General features: G+C 41.2%; 1 protein-coding gene across 3 annotated transcripts in view; it reads left to right on the forward strand.

Moving 5' to 3' along the window:
* The window catches only part of PTPRG (protein tyrosine phosphatase receptor type G), a 739,476-nt gene that overhangs the window by 486,241 nt on the left and 229,067 nt on the right, over nt 1–24,168 (forward strand). For all 3 annotated transcript variants that reach the window (XM_027121285.1, XM_027121284.1, XM_027121286.1), the window contains exon 5: nt 16,702–16,797. In XM_027121285.1, coding sequence (XP_026977086.1) covers nt 16,702–16,797 — 96 coding nt within the window. The remainder of the gene's footprint in view (nt 1–16,701; nt 16,798–24,168) is intronic.

A 24,168-nucleotide genomic window follows, 5' to 3' on the forward strand; every position in this document is an offset into this window, starting at 1 on the left:
TTCTATCTTAGAGAAAGGGGGTAGTAAACCCTGGTCATACCTACAGGACAGTTTGTGAGGTTTTTCTGCTGATCTTTATGGTGAGAAGCCACAGTCCTGCTCAGCTGGACATGGGAGCGTTCTTAGGAAATTCTGATTTAAAGTTCACTCCATCCTTCATCCTCCCGTTTATGCTGTTTTTTCTTGCTCAAGAAGATGGAGAAGTATCACTCTTCCTTTCAGAGAAATGCTTCTTTGTGGGTTGATTGACCAGGGGCATCCAGAGAACTCTGTTTCCTGAGATGTGTTGGGATATCTACACCCCAGAGTGTTATCATGTCCCCACATCAGTCAGTGCATTTTCTCTCATCCCCAACCATTAACATGGTCGTGTACACCGGTAACAGCTCACAAAACTGGAAAATGAACTCAGAGTTTTGCTGCCATGGATGCCAACTCGCAAAGATGACTGTGCCAAAGCAGTGCCCAAACAGGTTCACAGCTCCAAGAGCCATGGTGTTGACGGCCTGGAAACCCAGCAGAATGGTTTTGCAAAAGGGAATCAGTCTGCTGTGCGGTTAATGTTCCAAAAAGCTAATGCCCAAGAGCTCCAGATGAGTCTTAATGTGCTGTTTAAGACTCAGGAACTTCAGAGAGCTGTATGTTCTGTACCACCCTGTGCTCTTAGACTGAGAACAAAAAAATGGTATTTCCCTGCAGCACAAATAGGCAATCAAGTGGAGGAATCCGTGGGTAGGATCATTGACCCAGCGTGTTAAAAATAAGTGAGCTGTAGGGGTTTGAAGAAATAATAAAGCCCAATACGTCAACCTTTAGACCAGGGCATGGGCTATATTAGGATCTGAATAAAAATATAACCCCTACCGGCGACCCCTTTGAAAACAGCAATGCATGTGCATGTGTGTTTCCCCTAGCATGCAAATCCCCACAGATCCAGCCTTTCAGAAACAGGATGGAAAATTGTGTTTACCTAGCCGTAGTTCTTCGGTGTCTGGTACAACTGCGTTCCTAACCTCTACTTAGTAACTGTGGAAGCAGAGTAAGTTGCCTTATAGTGAAGAGGGAGCTGGATGTTCAGTTTAAATGGGTCTGTTCTTTGATTCTAAAGCCCTCCCCTCCTCTATTTTGTTAGTGTCCAGGTAATACCTCCTGTGGACTCCGCTGGTTCTTGTTCTTGGCCTGCGTTTATGGCTCTGGGGAGTTTCTGTGACAAGTAGGTGGGCAGTGGGTCTGTGCTGGGCTTCAGTACATGCCTAGATGCTGCTGGTTAGCATGACCCTAGTAGGGAGCAGGGACCAGGCGACTTCAGAGTGCTCACAGCATCTAGCAGATAGGACAGAGCTTGAACTGGAAGCAAAGCAGTTGTTGAGACAGACCACATGCAGGTTCTCTGAAGAAAGAAAACAGAGCCCTAGTGATCAGAACCCACTCACGTTGAGATCCCAGAGCGAGGCTCTCTGCTGCTCTGAACTGCATGATGGTGTCTGCTGGGTGGGCTCTGCCTGGTGCCCATGAGCGATCATCACACCAGAAAGAGCTGAGGGCTCCACGGTGGAACACTGCTTTGATGGGCTGAATTGAATAATCCTCCAGTATCTGATGGGTCCCATGGGGCCCATCCCCAGGTGTCTGGTCTGTTGGGGAGAAGCATGGCTGGGTCCCTGACTGCTCACCAGCTGTTCCTGAAGCAGCTTCTATACTTTTCTATTTCTCCCTTTTCCTGTCTTTAAAATGAAGTCACCTCCCTGTTAGAGCTGTCATGACAAAAAAAAGAAGAAATTCCCCAATTTTTGTGAAGCTCATAGCCCCGTGGCTGTTTTCTAAGTGGAGCTCACAGAAGTGTGGACGATGCTTTTGAGACTTGGAGTGTCTCAAATTCTGGTTCCTTGGAACCTCCTCCCAGCCACCTCCCAGCAGTCACCTTGGAAATAGCTCAAAAGGTTGTCTCTATAGACCCTGACACACTCCAGCAAACCCCCGTCACCCACAGGAAAACCAGAGAATAAGAACTCACTGATCTTACCGCTTTCAACCTTGTAACAATGTGGACTGAGGCCTGGTACGAAAGAGAGGATTTGCTTTAAAGCATCATAGCATCTCTTGCTTAGAATGAGCTTAAAAGCCATCTGGTCAGGAGAATGAATCTCTGCTGTCGGACATCAGGAGATGGTTACTCCTGGTTGAGGGTATTGATCAGATGAAGCATATGGGGTTTCTGGGGTCCAGAAAGTGCTACATGAGGGCTCGCTCTGAAACTTTATCAAGGTTACTTACAAGTGCATTTGTGAAGGGCACTGTTCTACATGCATGGCAACACCGCATAAAGTTTGATGGGACATCTTGTCATCCGTGTACTGTTTGGTTCCTGTTTTAGTCTTTCTTTGCGGTTGCTGTCTTTTGCTTATTATTTTTAATATTTACAAAAGACGTTTTCCTCATTAAAAAAATTTTTAAACAGTACTGAACTTACGAAGTAAAAATTGAAGCCATTGTTTCATCTCTATCCCTCCATTTTCAGTTCTCAGACCATAGTTTCGTTTCTTCTAGATTGTTCCATGTGTTTTTTCCTCCTCCCTGTTTGTGCTTCTGTATTTTTTCCTTTACTTGAACAATGAGACAATTATGTACATAGTGTTTCCTAACTTACCTTTTTGACTCATTGGTATATCATGGGCATCCTTGCATATCAGATAAGAATCAACATCATTCTTTTTAAAGAGCTGCATAATATTCCACAGTATGCACCCAATTTATTTAGTCATTTTCTTATTGATTGACAATGAATTTATCTATAGTATTTTGCTATTATAAATCATGCTTCTGGAGCTCCATGAATCTCCCTAGTAATGTACATGACACTACTTGAATCCCAATTAAGACAGCCAATTTTAAGCTCCTTTTGATTTAAAGTGCCTCCTTCATTAAGATTTTGGGCTGGAGTTTTGTGGCGAAGACTCTCTATGGTGGCTGAATCTTAGATTTGAAGATTATAAACCAAGCTTCCTGGATAGACTTCTGCTTGTGTTCACGGTTACGTTTTATGTATTATAAATTCAAGATAAGTGAAACAAGTGTTGGGACACAGTTATATTTAATGTATAGTCATGAATGGAGCCCATCAATAACATGATGATTGGCTGACACCGTCTCCTGTAGACTCTTGGCTTCTTAAAGCCATAGCTTTGATATTTTGTTGTTTTTGTCCCATCCCTTAAACTGTCTTTATTCCAAATTATTAACAGTTCCCTGCCGAGATGTAGCTATCAGAATCTCAAGATGTTCTCATTAATGGAGTTATTAACTCCCTTGCAAACCAGCAAGGCATTCTCTGGCTTGGACCCAAAGCGTGGAAAACATTGCCTGGCTTTCTCTTAATGTTGAGGTTACTAGTTTGACTGGTTGACTGCCGAATAATGCTGATGGGTTTTTTTGGGTTTTTTTTTCCTTTAAAATGCAGTACCTGATAAAATGGATGGCTAGAGGAATGGATTGTTATTTGATAAAGCAAGTTTCTTAGAATATTAATGGTAGAATCTAAGTGGTGATATATAAGTGTTCACAGTAATATTCTTCAACTTTGCACTTATGTCTAAAATTTTTTCGTAAGAAAATGTTGGGGGAAAAGGAATATGGAACAGAATGGGAAATGGGAAAATCTAATCAACAGAGGACTCACTCGCAAGTCATACAGTCAATGAATTTAATACTACATAGTGCGTTGAAGAGAGAACTCTATTTTTTGAAAACAATTTTCATGTAATAATTATAATAGCTATAGTAATAATGAGGAAGAAGATATTAATATCATCCCGTAGGTTTTGTGGCATTATTGTTTCCCCTGTAGTGTTTAATCCTAACGCCAGACCTGTACACTTACAGTCAATCATCAAACCTTTTCTTAAGTCATCATCCTCCAAACTAACCTAATACCATCATCTCAGTTTGCCATGTTTGGAAACAGAGATCTAGAAATATTAAGTGATTTTCCTCTGATTTTAACACCAGACGAGGCAGAGCTTGAACTGGAACTTATATTTTCTAAACATATCTTTGCTACTCCATTGTGTGTTTGCTCTGATTATAAGATTCTGAAATCCAAAATCATACTCTGGTGAATTCATGGAAAGGAGAGTCATTCAGCCAAGAATATTTTGAACTACGATCAGAGCAATGATGGTGGCAGAACTCTGTCCTCGTTACCTCTGAGGCCTTTAACCACTTCCTACAAGCTCCTCCCTAAATCATCGCTTCCAGGTTGTACCCAGTACGTCAGCAGAGCTAGTGTTCTCCCCAGCTTTGGGCAGCCTTGTTTTGCTCCCTAATTCGTTGGTGTTTTTCTGACCGAAGATATGGTCTGGGAGAATTAGTACTGTGTGTTTACTAGGTGTGCACACTGTAATTTTATGGCTAGGTAGGTGGGAAACTATTAGTCTAAATAAATATACTTTTCAACAGAGCAGCTGTATTAAATGAATTGAATAGTCTGTGTATATCAGAAACAGTAGCTCCACCTTTTTTTTTTCTTCTTCAGAGTGTTAGCAAGCTTGAATAGTCGTGTGTTTCATTGCAGGCAGAAATAAATGATGAGTGAATCATGGTAAAGTGAAGTCAGGAACAGAGCAGAATCGGGCTTCTCTGGTGGCGCAGTGGTTGAGAGTCCGCCTGCTGATGCAGGGGACTCGGGTTCGTGCGCCGGTCCAGGAAGATCCCACATGCCGGGGAGCGGCTGGGCCCGTGAGCCATGGCCGCTGAGCCTGCGCGTCCGGAGCCTGTGCTCCGCAACGGGAGAGGCCACAACAGTGAGAGGCCCGCGTACCGCAAAAAAAAAAAAAAAAAAAAAAAGAAATAGAGCAGAATCATAGCCTGTGTGATGCTGTGCTTTCTGTCGCTAGGGGCTGATGGATTCATTCCTTTGGAGCGCTTTGCTGATGACGCTGATTTTCTGAGTTTGGCCCCCCAAATGGATCCATTAGCTTCACCTTCTCCTTCTGCAGTGGTTGGTGGGGATTTTGATTTTGTTCTTTTATTTTTTGATTTTTTCTCTTTTTTCCCCCTCATTTTAAGTTCCTTTTCCCCCGCCAGATGAAATATTATTTAGAGCCAGCAAGTATTTTAAACAGGTGCAATAAAACAAACCACCTTTCTTGGCTCAAAACCAATCCCCTCCCTAGAGAAAACCACTGTTGTTAGTTTCTGTTATTTTCCAGGTCGTTTTCTTAACTTCCCTTAGTTTCTGTATATCTGTGCATATACATACACAGCAAACATTTTGTTGTATGGCATCTTAAAAGTCAAATGTGTATTTATTCTGCCTCTTGACTTTCTCCATGAGTAATACATCTTCAAGAAGTTGGTGTCAGTGCCTACTTGTCAATTTTTTTTCTTCTCTTCCCTCGGTTATCTTACCAATTCTCCTATTTATTATACATGTGAATTTTTTTCCCATGATACCAACAATATGGGGCAAATAAATATACTTGTATATTTCTTTGTATTTGCAACACTTGTGGCCAAGCCTCAGTTTTCTGAAGAAAGATTCTCCTTAAATTATAAAAAGGAAAATCATTTGAAAAAAATGAATTAAGATCCTCATTCTTATTGGTTATCAGGAAGATTAAACAATGAAAACAGGAGTGTTCACCCAATGTGTGAAAAAGAAGGATTCATAAATCCAATGTTAGCAGTGGTGTGGGAAGATAGGTTTTCTTATTATTGACTAGAATACAAAAGGTGTGTCCCCTTTTCCAGGGACAATTAGAACCACTTCTAGGGATCTGTCTTAGAGAAAGGATTTTGTGCTCATAGAGGCATGTTCACTTGTTTTTTATTTGTTTGTTTGTATGTTTTTACCAGTGACTCTTAACCTTTCTGGCTTGCAGAGCCCTTGACGATTTTGATGAAAGCCATAGACCACGTGACATCAGGACTGAAAATGTGTTTTGAAGTGTTATCAGCATGTGGTAATAGAAGGAACCATAAGAGTTTATCTGATGAAAAGAGATAGACACTGTCCAGTGTGCACACGTGCCACCCTTGGCAGTATTTCAGGAGATGTGCAGCCCTTCTGGAAGCCACATCCGTAGCTCCATAAATTGGTTTTCCGTCCTCTACCAACCAGTTATCTACCCAAAGCTGTTGGCTATAAGGGAGACTTTGAAATCAGAGAGGGTTCGAATAGAGCAAGGCAATGCATTTCCTCCCGTGCAAAAAATAACTTCCTTCCATTTATTTATTCCACAGTCATTTAATGAGTACCTGCTATGGGCTTGGTCCTGGGGCCAGTACCACCCAGTGGGAGAGGTCCCAGCACACTGGACCTAGCAGAGTCCATTGTAAGCGCACCTCCACCAGAATTAAACAGAAGGCCTGAGCAGCAGGGAGCTGTTTTAAATGTTCTAGTTCAATTGACCAAACTAATCTAAAAGATGCCTCACTGCGGAGATTACCTTTAGAACACTAGAGGGTGTGGTTTTGATTTATAGAACTCAAAAAAGCTTTTGGGAAGCGTCCAGACTGTCTGGCATGTGTGTTCTCAGAAATGTTTTGCATAAACCTGTTTCTTAGGGAGACCCTCCTGATTTGGCAACATTTAGCTGCAAAGGGCAAAATGCAGTTTTCTGGATAAAACTGCACAACTTTGTGCACAAGCTTTCTTGCAGGCTTCTGGCTGGGAGAAAGGGAGGGGATACAACCAACTCTATACCTGTGTTAATTTTATTAAGCTTGATTGCAAACTCATGGCAGCATCATTTCCCCAGAACCTATTATGAGGTAGAAAATACAATATCAGAAATGAGGAAAGAACCATAATGGGAACTTCGGGTGAGTCAGTAAGAAATAAACTGTATTTCAGGTTTCTTGTATTTCAGAACGGGAGACCTATTGCTGATTCCTCGTTGGTGTGGAATGATTTATAGCCTTTTATTTGTGGTTGAGTGTTGCAGTCTATGTTGTCATGGAAATTCTATTGAATTTATAGGTCCATTTATCCAAAATGATTTTCCAGACTTTATTTCATGGTGAATCATGCGGCTGTTACTCCCAAGTACAAGCGATTTCTAAAAAGCTTCACGTTACAAAGAGCGCAAACGCTGCGGTGGTTATTTTCGTGTTTTTGAAATACAAATGAGTTCCAGATGCACCTAGGTGGTCCCCTTCCCCTCCGCTGTGTCCAAGGTGTTAAGCATTTCAGAACCAGAAGCTTATGTACAAAACAGCTCTGCAAGCAAGGAAAGTTTGTTTTAATAGAAAAGAAGGTTATTACAGTAACTGCAATAGGTGAAAGAGGTCTTGAAGCTACTAGTTTACAGGTAAGGGCAAGACTCTCCAATCTTTGAGCCCCGTTACAGCAGACTTGTTCCACCTGCAAGTTCGGTCGTAGAAAAGAGAAAGGAAAACAGAGCTTTACCACATCCATTGACTCGACTTCGTGTGGCAGTGGGTGTAGGTGAGGTTTCTACACTTCAGCACTATTGACATTTTCGGCAAGATAATTAGTTGCTTTGGCGGGGAGTGTCCTATGCACTGTACGGTGTTTAGTAACCTCCCTGGCCTCTACCCACTAGATGCCAGTAGGATCTACCCCCTAGTGACACCAAGCAAAAATGTCTCCAGATATTGACAAATGTCCTCTGGGGTCCAGAAATCACCCCTCTTTGAGAACCATTACCCTGGAAGCTTTGTGCTAGGATCCTAGCGATAACTAATAGGTAGTTCTCTCTGCCAATGGGAAATCTGATCAGGATGTTGTGTGCAGAGGATTTTTAAAGTGTAGGCTGTGCAGTCAAATGCCTGGGTTTGAATCCTGGCTTTATTACTTCTTAGACAAGACCCAATATCTCAGCCTTAATTTCCTTTTGTATAAAATGGGGAAAATATTATAATAGCACCTACCCTCCAAATACCCCAAGGACTGAAGGAATTAATTCACATAAAGTATTGTAAGCATTGGATACATTAAAGCAGCCCTCCGCTGCTGCCTCTGGGCTTCATTTTGCAGTGTCTGCCCCAAGGGAAAGGGTGGAAAGAAGCAGTGCTAGGTCCATGTAATTGTTATTTAGTCCTCGGCTGGTATGATTCTGCACACTCTGAGCCAGCCACCCTAACTTGCTCTATGACACAGGTAAGATCTCCCTAGCCTTATCCTCCTGCTTAGAACAGCCTCTGTTGAATGCAATGGGTACAGAGCAGGGAAGCAACGTCAGACGTGCTCCATTATTATAGGAGAAGACTATATTTTGTTTATCCCAGTTTCAAAAGCACAGCTTTTTCACTCATTTTATTTCTTTATTATCGAAATATACACAAAGAGTAAAATTCACAAGTAATCAGCGTACAGCTGAACGAATTTTCTCACTTGGAACCAGACCCCAGATCAAGAAAGAGCACTTTCTCGCCCCCTCCTTCCCCAAGATCCCTCTTCCAGTTACCACTCACCAGGGGTAACCACTGTGTTGGCCTCTGAGTGCAAGAGTTTTTCCTGATTTTGTACATCATTCCAGCAGAATCACACGGTATATCCTTTTTTTTTTTTTTTTAAGAAAATTTCTGGGTGTTTTGTCTCAGCATGGTTTGTGAGATCCGTCCATATCATTACCTGCCATTGTAGTGCATTCTACATTGGCACTACAATTGTCACTGATTAGCATCTGGGTAGTTTCCAATTATTGGAGAGCCCATTGTTGATTAGCATCTGGGTAGTTTCCAATTTGGGTTTATTGAAAACAACCCTTTCACTAACTTATTTGTATTTTTTTCCCTTTTCTCTTTTTCCCCCATTAACTAATTTTTAAAGGCATGTGAAACAATAGGGGGCCTATCGTAAGCCAGATGCCGTGGGAGGTGCTTTACTTGAGTTATTTTATTTAATCCTCAGTGTAGCCCAGTGACACACTTCTGACCCTCAGTTTCCTCATGGGGCTGCTAGGACGCGGAGAGGCTGACTAACTTCAACCGGCGGCTCACACAGCTATTGAATGGGAGAGCTGGAACTTACTACCCTCCTTCCTGCGTCCGTGATGAGGGAATCTAACCAACACGTAGCCAGATGCTGAACCTACCTCACTTATGTCCAAACTGAGGCTGAACTGTAAGACATAACTCCACAAATCATGCATAGTAAATCCCTTACTGTTGGAAGCAAGAGCCTGAACTTTTCCCTACCAAGAAACGAGTGCAAAAGTTAAACGTTTGACTAGTCAGATGAATCATCGAGCCAGAAATTCCAAAAATCAACTAATAAATAGACTTATAATGGCATAAACAAGTTACACGCAGAGACTTTTAAAAGGGATCCCCAAAACACCCTGACACCTGATGGTATAGGAGTCATAGGCCTGCTGTGCAATTTGGGTTCTTGTGCTCCCAAAATTTGATTCCTGCTGTATATAGTTGAAGATAATTCCGTATTACAGATCAAGGGAAATAATTAAGGATTAGTGCACTCTGTGATTAATGATACTGTATAAAGCAAATGTTTCAGGATGTTTATTTAAATGCTACCTTGCACGTAAAGATGTTGAATACCTGCTGTTCTCTGGGCCATGGTTCTTCTAAAAATATTCTTTCAATGAAGGCTGTGTGAAGCCCACACACAGGTTTCTTTGCTACACCTTGTGGCATGACTCATTGAGATTGTTGACCGGCCCAAACAATTTATTTTCACTTTTATTTGCATATCCCTTCTGGTCATAAAGAAAGTAATAAAGATACATACTAATAAAAAGTGGGAGCTGTTGAATTTCTTCTTACTTTTCCCAAACATGTGAGTAGTGATTCGTTATTACAGTGATCCCATGAGGTCAGTATTACTTCTATGTGACAGAAGGGGACACTGAGCCTTAGAGATCTCAGGTGTCTTCTGTATACAAATCAGGTCTGATGCTGTAGCCCATGTCCTTCGGTCTTCATTTAATATCACCCAGTTGTGTTGTCTGTCAAGTTCAGGGATATTTTTCTGTAAGTTGCGAGAGTGTGAACTGGGTTGTAGTGGGATATAATAGAATGTAGCCCCATTCTGCAGGGGAGAGGCTTGTTAGAAAGGGATGAATGAAGAGGACAGAGCTCAGAGCTCAAAGAAACTCAAAAAGGAACAGGGTTGCAGAACCGTTTTATAATGTGATGCACAGGCACGTATAAATATGTCTGGGTGTGTTTTGCTTAAAATCAGTAGTGACATTTAGGGGTGTATTAGTCAGAGTTCACCAGAGAAATAGGACCAATAGGAGTTATATACGAGAGAGAGACAGACAGACAGAGAGGGAGGGAGATTGAGATTTTAAGGAAATGGCTTCCTCAGTTGTGGAGATGGGCAAGTATGCAATGTACAGAGCAGGCTGGAATTCCAGCAAGAGATGATGTTGCAGGCTTAAGTCTCAAGGCTGGAAACTCAGGCCGAATTTCTGTGTTGCAATCTGGAGACAGAATTCCTTCCTCTTAGGGCACCCTCTGGCTTTCAGCTGACTGCACGTGGCCGCCACGTTATGGAGGGTAATCGGCTTAGAGTCTAGTGATTTAAATAGTAGTCATAGATTTTTTTAAAAATACCTTTACAGCAACATCTGGAATAATATTTGACCGAACAACCAGGCACCATAGCTAGGGCCAAGTCGACACATAAAATTAACCATCACAGGGGGTAACAATATAATCATGACCCTTTAAAAAAGTAACTGGGAGTAAAGACTGTTCATTGATATAAAACAAAATACCCATATCATAGTTCTGAATTCAGAGTGTTTGTTATATAATATATATAGTGTGTATTTATCATTTTTCTCCATAATTTAAGTGGATAGATTTTCTTGTGTTGGAGTGTTAAAATTTCAGACTAGAGTTGCTTGGGTGGAAAACAGTTTGAAATTCCTTGCAGATGAAAGAGAAAGTAATATAATTTGGGTTTAGCAGACCCATACCTGGGTCCACTTAGCCATTTCATAGTGATTTGGGCTTATATTTGTTTTTCTCCAGCAGTGTAAGTCCGTTCATTCTCTTAGTATCCTGATCTCTCCCTGCTACTCATGTTATTTATTCTTAGAGACAGCAAGAACCTCATTATACTGATTGTGGCTTTATCATTTGACTGTCCTTGCAGCTAGCTACCCAGAGCTCCCACTCATTTTATTCATTCCAAAATATGAATTAATAGTATTTACAAGAACAGCACTGTTCAATACACAGCCTTTAACTAGGCAGGTAGCCTTCCTGCGGTCATCAGTCTTCCTGTCTGATGGCAATGGCAGAATGAAAGAATTAGAACGTGTTGTGTTGAGTGTGTGTGATCTGGCTATATAGTAGTGAAGGTACAGCATAATCTAAAAATTAAGTTAGAGTAAGAACCTATTATCCAAAACCTTAATTCTGACACCATCATTTGCAAATCGTCCAACAAGTGGAACCAGCAGATCATGAACTGTGTTGAGATTTTTACTTTACATGTTTTTACTCTTAGGCAACTGTTTTTTGCCCACTGCCATGTTCTCAACTGGCTGACTACATGGTAGCCCTAAGAATGATCAGGAAAATACATTTTGCCTCTTCAGTTCTGTTATCTACTGCCTCTTATTAATTCTGCTCTTGCCTTTCTAGTCACCATCTTTATTTCACTGTGTTTATGTCTCACCTGTTCTTTTCCTGTAGCTTTTCCTATGTGTTCTTCCATTCTGTTAAAGATGAACGACAGTATCCTGGAAATGTCTGATGAATCTATCGGTAGATGGCCTTTCCTCTGGGCTGTCTGCGTGCCATTTCCTTAATTCATCATGAATTTTTTCTCGGGCCATGTACGTGAGGGGGGGGTACACGTTGGAGAAATATTATGTAAGTTTTTTGAGAGGAAATTAAAATGTAGAGCTTTCTAAATCACCAAAGAAAGTACTGCTGGATTTTCCACTCTTGCATTGGGATCATTTCTTCTTGCCGCCATCGCGACAGGGATGTGAGAGCTGACTTACACAAACAACTACCACATTAGAGAATAGGAAGTCCACCTTCAAGAAAATATCCCCTCTTGCCCATTGCCTGTATTATTCTGTATGCATTTAGTGTATGCCTTACGTGGCCATGAGCCATTTACTACTTTAGGCATTTTTGTGGTACATGTATCTACGACTCAACTTTGGCATTCAAAAAAAAATGTGAACCTTGTCTTATTATTGATATTTTTGTCTTCCCAAGTGCAAACTGTCTTCATTTGTCATAGTGCCTTATACATAATAGGCATTAAGCAAATTTTTTTGCCTACTGGAAGGAAGCCCAGTGATTAAGGCTTTGACTAGGATCGGAACAATTCGTTTTTATCCCAACCCCACCCTCCGTCCTAAAGAGTGTTGTAATTTTAGAAATCCTTCTTTTCTTTGGCTGTAAAATGAGGATCACGGTGGTACCTACTTCAGTGAGTATCAATGAATGAGAGTACAGTGCCTGATATACAGTAGGCACTTTATAAATATTTGAAAAATAACAACATGAAGAAAAGTACAGATGGCCATCGTTTTCAGATTTGTTGATTTTTATTTATTCAGCTTAACACAGATAGTGATACAAATTGGAAACCTGGCATATATATAGTTTTAAATCAAACTGCAGCTAGGACAGTTTTAAATGTAAGGGGGGAAATAGAACACAGCGGGAGAAAAGGGCAGCCGAGTGGGCATTTTGTTGTGACTCTGTATACATCATGCTAGGACCCTATAACACGAGAGCATTGACTGCTGTCAACCCTGTTCTCACAGAACCCATCACATCTTCCTCCCGTTACTTGAGAGTGTTGTCATTCATTCAGCCATTTTCGCTATGTATGATTGAGCACATGCTTCCTGGTCAGTGACGGGGTAGAATACCGTTTTCCAAATGTCAGGTTATGTCACATTATACTCGATGTTATCTATCACCTTGATCTGGCTAGAGGAATTCCTGCAGATTTTTCTATTCCAGCCATTACACAAGGTAAAATTAAATGATCCACCAGGCCTGTTTTTCTTGCTCATGAGTTTAAAATACTTTATAGGACTGGTCGTTCCGTTGCACCCTGGTCTACCCACAGACTACCAGTGGCTTTTTTGGTTGACCTTCATACAGTTTGTTTCTGTTGTTGGGGAGACTTACATATCTCATGGCACTCTTTGTGTTGGAGGGACATTCATTTACACCAAGTTGACCCAGTTTTCTGTCCTGGTTGGAATAGACATACAGAGCCTCAAGCTGTACGGTTTTCTTGAAGAACCAAAGTGTTCCAATATCAAACATATTTGGAAAATATTGAGTTCACACTCTTTGGTCTTTAAATACCATTCCTCACTAAAAGAAACCAGGGCTCAGTCAAGAAATGGCCAATTCCAGGGCTGGAACAGGGGAAATGCAAGGTGAGGTTAGAACATCTGTGCCAGCTAATAAGGAGGTGCTAAAGGATGATAAATGATGGGAGCATGACAAAATGACAAAGGAATCTGTTTGAAGGGTCTCCTGCTGGGCAGATTGGTGCTCTGTGAAGCCACAGTACTACAACTGTGGTCCCCTGCCCAAAAGGCACGACCGGAGTCTAATCATGAGAAACCATGAGACCGACCCCAATTCTACATAATAACCGGGCTGCACACTTCAGACTACCAAATAAAGAAAAAGAAAGGCTGAGTAACCGTCCCAGGTGAAAGTTGGGGGTCGGAGGGGTCAGTACGAAGAGACATGGCAACTGAATGCAAAGTTAGGTCCTAGATTGGATTCCTGGACCAAGAACCAAATAATGGTCTATAATAAACTTTGTGTCAAAGTGAAACTTGCTCATTTTAATAATGTTACTGTGGCTATGTAACAGAATATCCTTATTCTTAGAAACGATACGCTTAAGTATGTATTGGTAAAGGGGCGTGTTTTCTTCCACCTAACGATTAAGTGAATCAGGGAAGATAATTGCTTGGAGGGAGAGAGGAAGAATGCAGATGGGTAAAATATACATTGGTGATGTGTGTAAAGAATATAAGGGACAGTTCATAGATCTCTTTATTGCCCGATTTCCCAGGTTTTTTTCTTCAGTTTCAATTCACCACGTTTCTACAGGAAGAGGATTGCTATACAGTAAGCTTGACTTCAATTCACATTAGTAGAGGGAACGCACTTTGCGGGAGGCTGAAGGAAGGCTCTGAACCTGGCACTTGAGAGCAGATACAGAAAGTTGATGGGCTTCCTCGCAGTATTCAGCAGCCACCCCGATCCCTTCCAAAGATGTTTTTGTAAAATAGGTTTCTAGCCTGTGCCTGAAGTTGTCTCATCAACAATAACAACAAAATGATTTCAAGTCCAGGGCCCTCTCGGCAAAACTCCACCTCCTTATTTACTTTCGTATTTAAGATACCTTTAAAAGTTAACATAGTTCAATAGGCTACAACTTGAGAGAAATAGCAAGGAAAGCTGGCACTTCAGACCTGTGGCTGCTGTTCTCTTTATGAGACATTTTATTATCCTGACGGGTGGAGCCGTGACTCAAAGACATTTTCTAAAAATGAATTTCCTCACCCGGTTGTAAATGAAAATGCTCTTGAAGAGATCTTAAAGTATTTTGTATCACACACTATTCAGGTGATGCGTTAAACAACGCTACCCCTGCTCATGGGCTGAAGAATAAGAAAACCTTCTGTGAACTTAGTTCATTTGAGGGCCTGGGTTTTCAAAGGAAAGTGAAGTGTAATTTTCTGAATATACTTATGCAGAGTTTCTTTCTTGGGTTAGTGGCATTGTCCCCAGAGCAATTCACCCAGTATTAAACTATTTTAATCTGCACCTCATTGAATGGATTTTTTTCTCAGAGTAAATTCATGATGTCTGTAGCCGTCCAGACGTAAAGGCAACACATGTATAAGAGGTTGCCAGCGTCAGTGGGAATGCAGAGTCTAAGGAAAATAATTCACCGTAGGTAAGAATATTCTCCAAAAGAATCTACCCATCCTTCTCCCGTCCACTTGGTTATCTAACTTTTCCTTAAAAGTGTCCCGATTTGGGCTCCCTAAATATACCCTTCAGAGAAGATATGTCACCTTGTTCTTAACGTCTTGGTTACTTCAGTCAGCAGGACTCTGTTCACCTTTGACGTGTACTTCAGCTTGTCTCTCTGACTTCCCTTTTCCCATTGGGAATTTATCATTTAGTATCAAGTCTCCATACTCCATCTGGGGTGTGGTTGTTCAGAAAATAGCATCATGTCATTTGGAAAAGTGGGAAAATGGAGGTCATGGAAGAGAGCTAATGATAGAGGAGATTTGATTTTCTGGAAAGAGTAGGGGCCATTCTAGAAGATTCAGTGCAATCACATTCATATTAGACATCTAAAGACACCTGCCAAAAGTTAACGTGACAAGGATGACGATTTGTGGAGCACAGTTAAGGTCCAGGCATAGTGCTACACACTGTACCCTGCACCTACATGTTTGATCCCCACACCCATCCTACCAAGGGCAAGCGCTTGATTCTATACGGAAGGAATGATGCTTAGAAAGTCGCTGGCTTGCCTGGGGGCTCACATGCAAGTAAACGAAGAAGCTGGAATAGGGGCTCAGATCTTTTATTTTTATCCATATGTAGTCTCTCAAGAATACTCTGTAGGTTGTTTTTGTTCTCTGAATTGTTCAGGTATTGAGGAATGTGCAGACATTAAAATTGTATAATTATTTTAAGTTGATTTATCCGTGTTCTGCTTTTTGAGTGAGAAACCCTTGCCACATGTAAGAGAAGGTATTTAAGGCTGGGATGAGAGCACCCGGACTTTACACTCATCAACTGATGTTTCTTTTTAACCAAGTCAGCATCAACTTTCTGAAGTACTATTTCCTCATCTGTAACTGAGTGTAGTAATTTCTGCCCAGTCTTCACAGGGATTGTTAGATAGATTTAGTGAAATCATGAATGGGATGGCTTTTTGCAAACTGAAAAATGTTAAGCATTATTTATTTTATTTTTTTTTTTTGCGGTACGCGTGCCTCTCACTGTTGTGGTCTCTCCCGTTGCGGAGCACAGGCTCCAGACGCGCAGGCTCAGCGGCCATGGCTCAAGGGCCCAGCCGCTCCGCGGCATGTGGGATCCTCCCAGACCGGGGCATGAACCCACGTCCCCTGCATCGGCAGGCGGACTCTCAACCACTGCGCCACCAGGGAAGCCCTATTAAGCATTATTATTATCATTACCACTGTATTCTATTTTGATTGACTAAAATAGTCCATTTGGACTGTTTCTCAAAGCTACTGAGAGCCCCCCTCAGATTCTCCTCATTGGAATGGGCATTATCTATAAACATGTGTCCATTTAAGCATTTATAATTTTAACACAGGGACTGAATCTCACAGTCTTAGTTTCCTACTTCATGGTATTTAACTGCATTAAAATTTTGTTTCTTAATAGGGACATTTCACCATGACATGAGTATTAGGTAATAAGAAGGTGTTGGTGTTATTTATTTTGTGTGGCCTGAAGGCATTGTAGTTATGTGGAAAGATGTGTGTTTTAGTGATACCTACTGAAGTATGTAGGGGTAAAACGATATGATGTCTGGGGTTTGCTTTCAAATACTTTAGCAAAGAAAAAAGTACGGGTAGATGAGTACATTTGGCAAAATCTTAGTATGTTGGGGAATCTGGGTCCATTGTACTACTCTCTCTACTTCTGCATAGGTTTTCCTAATGTATTTTCCTAATACGTTTTTTAATTGTTCTTCTACAGATGCAGATTTTCTTTTACAATCCAGATGACTTTGACAGCTTTCAAACTGCCATTTCTGAAAACAGAATAATCGGAGCCATGGCCATATTTTTTCAAGTAAGTTCACAGTGGGCTTAAGTATTGATACTTCAACCAAAGAGTTCTCTTGAGTATTTTTTTTTTAACTCACCGAATTGTTCTATGTTTAATGAATGCATCTGTTTTCTAGTTCACACCTGTCTAAATGAAAGATATTTCATATTGTCTAATGTGTGATTTAAAATGTAAATAAGTGTGTTTAGAAACATAATGAAAATTTTTGCATGAATTATTCTGATTTTATTGCTACTTGACTGGTGCACAGATTGAAGAACACATTTATCATCTAAGTTACTTCACTGCTGAAGCGTCTTGAACAGGTTCCTACAGCATATTAAGAGACTGATGTAAAAAAAAAAAAGTGGTTTTTCTTTGGAGCAACTTTAAATTTGACATTACTTGCAAGTAGGTTAATAAATTGCATTGGTCATTTATCTAAAGAGACCCCGTTCCCACTCCACCCCACCCCCGCCAGAAATCCCCATGGTAACTAAAATTTTTATTGGGACCATTTCCAAGTTAGTACCTTTTCATTAAATGAAGTCCCTAGTGTGGGTTTTGGTACACAGTAGACATTTGGTAAATGCCAAATAAAATATGTATCTGTATCCAGCCATCCCGGTTTCTATGGGATGGAGACCCTGTGGTATATGTGTCTTCTCTGCACGAACAGAAGTCTATTCTGGGCACTGTGCTGTTGCCAGTTCACTTGGGTTCTGTCTGGACCCCTTCTGCATCTGAACAGTGATTGTTTTGCCTTAGGCAATACTGAGGTCACTTGAACTTCCATTCTTAGACAGTTTCCACTTACATAGTTACCTCTTATTTTCTGTTACTGTCCTCTTAGCACACTGTTTTTCATGTTGCTGGACCTCTACTCCTGCAGCCCTGCCATCAGACCTACCCCTGCCTCCCTCCCTGTCATGCCCACCCATGTCCAGTCCAACCAGGTTCTCCTTTATAGGTCATCCTTTTTATAGAAAATAAATTTTAAGAATGTTTTTATGAGTACTGGCAGGTCTGTTTCACAGCGTGCTCTACCCAAAAGCTTTCTGTTTTTCCGGCTCTAGAAACTCTTGTTAAATGTAAGCCCAATTAAAGTATTGGGCAGGGGGGGCACATTGGTGTACAAACCAGCAAAAGACCTCAGTGTGAAATCTAGGTTTTGGATTTTTAAAGGATTTCCAGGACACGAGTGTAGTTCAAATACAAAGAAATTTAATGTGTATTTCATCTGGTTAGTCCTCTAAATTTTGACTTGCTGTCCTGTAGACACAAAATAGAGGGCAGATAATATAAAATAGAATAGTTTTTCTGTTTTTTCTTTTTTTTTCTTTTTTTTTTAGGTAGCAGCTGTGTTGAGCTGCTTGCTTTGTTTTCTTTATGAGTCCACATATGCATTTATACATCAGAGTTCACACTATGTCATGTAGTGGAAAGAAGACGGTATTGTTATTTTAATATGGCAGTCTCGTTAGAACCTATATTTTGAGATCTCTGTGTTTTGAATCTTTCTAATAAGAATGCTAAATTTGGGAGTTTGGTATTTCTCCCCCAAATAGAGAAATCTTGACCTGTATTTCCAAATTCAAACCTGGCATGTTACATTTTGGTATTGAAGAGGTATTTATGATTGTTTCAGCAGTGATTCAATGCCAGATATGGTACCAGTTGCTACATTAAAGATATAAGATGAATATAGTCAGCTCCTGCCCACTAGGAGGACCTCGCTGTCACAGTCCCATGTGATAATGGCTAGAAAGACATGAGTAGAGAAACTTTTCCACTTGTAAAAGGCTGTGGTCTGACTTGGTGCTCATAAACTCACATATTCATTTTCCAGAGTGATAGGATGTGAATGACCTACCAGTGCACGTCTAGGCAAGGCTAATTTCTGTGCAGTTGCTGTAGCTTTGATGCCAACTTACTCCACACACTAGAATAATTTTCTAACACTTTCCATTTTTCATTATCTTTGTTTCTTTTTTCTTCCGGATCATGTGCCTGTTATGCTGGGTTGTTTTGGCTCTCTCACTGCCTTTGCTGTGATTAGATATGATGAGGTTCTTATGTTTCCAAAACACCAAAGCAAACACAAACCTAACAGACACATGGCCGACCAGGGAACCATATATTGGCTGAGAGGATAGGTTGCCTGCAGGTGGTCCTGTTGTGGCTCATGGGCATAATTATGGACGCTACGTAGTGTTTACAAGTATTTTCTTCAGTTAAATATGGAAGATTTTACATAAAACTTCCTGATGATGTTGCAGTAATCAAGATCTGAGTAGTGACTCTCTGTCTCCTTTGGAGGGGGTGTGAATTCCCATGGCAACACAGTCTCTAGGCGGTTTTCTTCATGACTTCCTGTCAACATGACCTTGAGATCATGACTCCAACCTGGACCCCAGTAACTTTGACTAGTGCCTGACATCTTTTGCTTACAGACAGAGTTGAAGGTCAGTCTCAGTGCTGAAATATAGTGAGCTGGGTTTCCCCTGAGTGCTTTGTGTGAACACTAGTAAAGGAAGGATCGCCTCCAGGTATGGAAGAAAACAAGTCATGGCAGCCCCACGTGGTTTTACGCGTTTGGGCGGACACAGCGCTAGAAGGCACATTCACTTCATAGCTACTACTGACTGGAATATTTATTACCGTTTTCCAACATATGTTATTAATGCATCTCGAGGAAGGAACACCTTTATTCTAGTTCACACACCTTTGGCCTCGCAGCCTTCTAGAAGATATAGGGGAAAGGAAGGGGAAAGTCTGATTTTAAAGGATTTTTTAAATAAAGAAGTTAAAACATGAAATTGGCGAGGGATGGAGATATTTGTTGTTAAACCACTGAAGAGAATAAATAAATGCTTGTTTAGCTAATTTATATTAGTACACAGTTAATTATTTTCTGTTCGTTAAAATAGAATCTCCACTATACTAGTTAGCCTGATTTGAATTCCTGTGGAAATGTAAATGCCAAAAGTTATTAAAATGCTCTCTTGATATATTATTCTGATAACACTCTACTTGGGTTATCTGTTTGAAGAAGTAAGAAATGAAAACCTAGGTTTATAAGACAGTTGAAATGACAGTGGAATGATAAGGCAATTTGTCGAAGGATGCTTTGCTTTGAAAATAACTCAAAAAGATTTAAATAGCTTTGATTTAAGGTTACCAATCTTTGTCGACTTAAGTTGGGATTACATCCTAATAAACCCGTCATAAGTTTAAAATATCTTAAGTGGAAAATGCATTTAATACACCCAAGTTACCGAACGTCATAGCTTAGCCCAGCCTCCCTTAAACACGCTCAGAACACTTGTATTAGCCTGCAGTTGGGCACAATTATCTAACACAAAGCCTTTTTTTTTTTGTGGTACGCGGGCCTCTCACTGTTGTGGCCTCTCCCGTTGCGGAGCACAGGCTCCGGACGCGCAGGCTCAGCGGCCATGGCTCACGGGCCCAGCCGCTCCGCGGCATGTGGGATCCTCCCGGTCTGGGGCACGAACCCGCGTCCCCTGCATCGGCAGGTGGACTCTCAACCACTGCGCCACCAGGGAAGCCCCAAAGCCTATTATTTTAACAAAAAGTCTAACACAACATGAAGTTTTGACTGTCTCATGGAATTTACTGAATTCTCTACTGAAAGGGAAAAACAGAACGGTTGGGTACGGAATGGTTGGACGAGTACCGGTTGTTTACCCTTGTGATCCAGTGGCTGACTGGGAGCTTCGGCCCACTACCCTGCCCGGCGTCAGGAGAGAGTATCTCACCATATCGCTAGCCCAGGAAAAGATCAAAATCTGAAGTAATGTGTGTCACTTTCACACCATCATAAAGTCAAAGAAGTCATAAGTTAGGGACCATCTGTATAGAGCACAGAGTACTCAATCCTCAGATTGACCTTTACCTTTAACTTGACCTAAATTATTTTCTTTTAACATATTTTGGAGTATAGTTGATTTACAATGTTCTGTTAGTTTCAGGTGTACAGCAAAGTGAATCACTTATACATATGCATATATCCACTTTTTTTTTTTAGGTTCTTTTCCCATATAGGCCATTGCAGAGTATCGAGAAGATTCCCTGTGCTATACGTAGTGTGTATATGTCAATCCCAATCTCCCAATTTATCCTTACCCCTGGTAACCATAAATTTGTTTTCTACATCTGTGACTCTACTTTCTTTTGTAAATAAGTCCATTTGTACAAACAATAAATGCTGGAGAGGGTGTGGGGAAAAGGGAACCCTCCTTCACTGTTGGTGGGAATGTAAATTGGTACAACCACTATGGAGACCAGTGGGAGGTTCCCTCAAAAACTAAAACTAGAACTACCATTTGACCTATATTTTTTTAGATCAAGAATCTTCTATGATCGCCCTCAGAATTGGGTTCTGATTTGGTTTTTCCTTCTTCCAATCTGTTTCTTCATCATTCCTCTTGGAACGCGTCCCTCCATTTTCCCACCAGCATCGAAATGTCTTCGAACTGTGCACCCTTATTAATGGTTTTCAGTCTGATGCTCTTAGAGGTTTGGGATCCCCAAACTTTTTAAAATTTCGATTACTGTGGTTTTATAGGTTTGATTTTTGTGGATTTTTTTTTTTTTTTTGAGGAAGCACATGATTATCTTTGAACATGTTATGGGGAGGAAACCTCAGGTGTTTTACTACCCAGTTGCTACTGTTATTTGAATGCCAGAAATTTTAGTTTTATTGATTTCCTGATTCCATTGAACTTTAGAATTATAAATGCATGATTCTTTAAGAGCATCTGTGTTTAGAAATTTTTCTCGTGTGGTTCTTTCCAGCTTCCTTGTTAGACCCTTTTGGGTTTAATCGCTTCTGAATCTTTGCATCAGACACAAAGATAAAATTTTTATCACGTCTGCATCCAGAGGCCCAGTCAACAGCATATTTCTTGTACATTTAGGAAATAAAGAAATTGATTTTTAGGTTGTCTTAAAGTATTTCTTTTTTGACAACCTATCTTCACCAACTCCACTGAGGCTTCTTCATTTAACGTTAGCGGCTCTGCTGCTTCTGGGAGGATTGAGCCCCTTTACACGAGTATTTGCTTTTTTCCTATTTAAATTTCTACCCACTATCTGACTGCTGTCCTTTGGTTTTCTCTAATGTCTGTCACTCAGTCATTTGGGCCCTCTTCACTTCTGCCCTTCTTTCATTGTTGAAAGCAAACTTCAAAACTCAAATGTTTCAAAAGTTGCTAACGCGTTCTTTATATCATCTTGGTGGTACCGACTGCTTAATTATTTTTCTCCATCTGGAGAGGCTTAGTAATTAAATGAAATGGCAGCACCTGGGATTATTTATAGCTGTTGAGAAGGCAGGAGGAGCTCTTGATGACTCACCCAGGGTTGGCAAGGATGCCTTTTTCTCCACTTCCCTGGATCTCACCTGCCCTCCCCCCACCAAAGGGAGATGTGATTTGTCCTTCCTTTAACCCCCTGTTTCTCTTAGCATTCCAGCTTGCATTCAAGCTGTTATTTTACGTGCTTTTCTTCAGCCTCTGTACTGTGAGATCATTGAGGTCCAGGAGTACTCACTTACTCATCACCCGCATCTCTTGCAAGTGACTTCCACTGTGGCTTGATTGTGCAATTACTTAGCTGAATTCAATGGAAACATATTTAGGCCCTAGAGTCTTGATTGGAAAGAAACAAGCTGATAACATGGTAGCTAAGGAGTATTAGAAGCAGGCACTAGGGAGTGTAGGACCTGAGAACACTAGAATACAAACTCTTGGAGGTGGAGGTCCATGTCTTGTGCCTCTTCTCCCTGTATCCCACCATCCACCTTTCCCTAGCCCTCACATCAGTGTCTTGACCTCAGTTGTTGTTCAGGATATAGGTACTGAGTAGGACTAAGTTACAGGAAACCTTTCAGGATCCCACCACAAGATTAATGATTTGGGCTTTGGAAAAGGATATGTCTAGGTGGCTGTGTAAGCTTCAGCTAAGAAAGGTGGTGGTTGTACAGAAGTATAAGGCTTTTGAGATGGTGAAGGACATTGAACATGAAGTTTCTCAGACTCCTGATCCATTGAGGATGGGGCTTTGCCTGGGAGTTCCATTGGGTCTGACGTGCTTTTTTTTTTTTTTTTTTTTTTTTTTTCTGTACGCGAGCCTCTCACTGTTGTGGCCTCTCCCGCTCTCCCGTTGCGGAGCACAGGCTCCGGACGCGCAGGCTCAGCGGCCATGGCTCCCGGGCCCAGCCGCTCTGCGGCACGTGGGATCCTCCCGGACTGGGGCACGAACCCGTGTCCCCTGCATCGGCAGGCGGACTCTCAACCACTGCGCCACCAGGGAAGTCCCTAACATGCTTTTAAAGGGCTGTATCTCTGCTTATGCCTATAGGTGGGGAAAAAGCATCAGGGCTTGACACTTCTTAAAGGTGTAGTGCATTCAGAGGCCTTAAAGGAGTGTGTTAGTGCCAAGAATATCTGGCTATATCTGTGTCTGAGAATGTTTTTATAAAGTTTCCCACCAAAATGGTATCATCTCAGTAGACTGTGGGTGGAGAAGCTTTTTTGGATTATTTTGCTATTTTTCATTCTAGCTTGCCTCTTTTTCTTGAGCATTTCCTTCCTAGGGTTAGTTTCTATCTATTTCAGTGCATCTGTATTTATGTTTTTTTGCTTTTTCTTGCTCTTGCTGTGTCCTTGCTTATGCTAACTCATTTGCTCATTGTGCAATATGTTAAGCACCTTCTTTGTGCCATTATTCATGAACATTGCAAATGTATCCTTAGAACTGTAGCCTGCCGTCAAAGTAGTTAGAGAACTATAAGTTTTGAAAAGAGTTGGCCTTTGAATTCTTTCTTTAATAGTAGCATCATTTCGGTACTTCCCTGGTGACGCAGTGGTTAAGAATCCGCCTGCCAATGCAGGGGACACGGGTTCGAGCCCTGGTCCTGGAAGATCCCACATGCCACGGAGCAACTAAGCCCGTGCGCCACAACTACTGAGCCTGTGCTCTAGAGCCCGCGAGCCACAACTGCTGAGCCTGTGTGCCACAACTACTGGAGCCTGTTAGCCTAGAGCCCATGCTCCTCAACAAGAGAAGCCATCGCAATGATAAGCCCGCGCACTGCAACAAAGAGTAGCCCCCGCTCTCTGCAACTAGAGAAAGCCCACGTGCAGCAACAAGACCCAACAAAGCCAAAAATAAATAAATAAGATAAATAAATTTTAAAAAAATAGTAGCATCATTTTGTCATTGGGAGATAGGGGAGGACAGATCAAGTCAGGTAAATAAACTATCAAGAGTATAAGAATTATATCTTTATAGATCTGTATAATTTCAAAATGATAAATATTTCATTTTAAGGGTATGAATTTCCTATTTATGAGTTTTAAAACTGGACTC

Source organism: Aethalodelphis obliquidens, unplaced genomic scaffold (assembly GCF_003676395.1).
Source record: "Aethalodelphis obliquidens isolate GAN/ISIS:26980383/991018 unplaced genomic scaffold, ASM367639v1 scaffold22, whole genome shotgun sequence".
NCBI classification, from domain to species: Eukaryota; Metazoa; Chordata; class Mammalia; order Artiodactyla; family Delphinidae; genus Aethalodelphis; species Aethalodelphis obliquidens.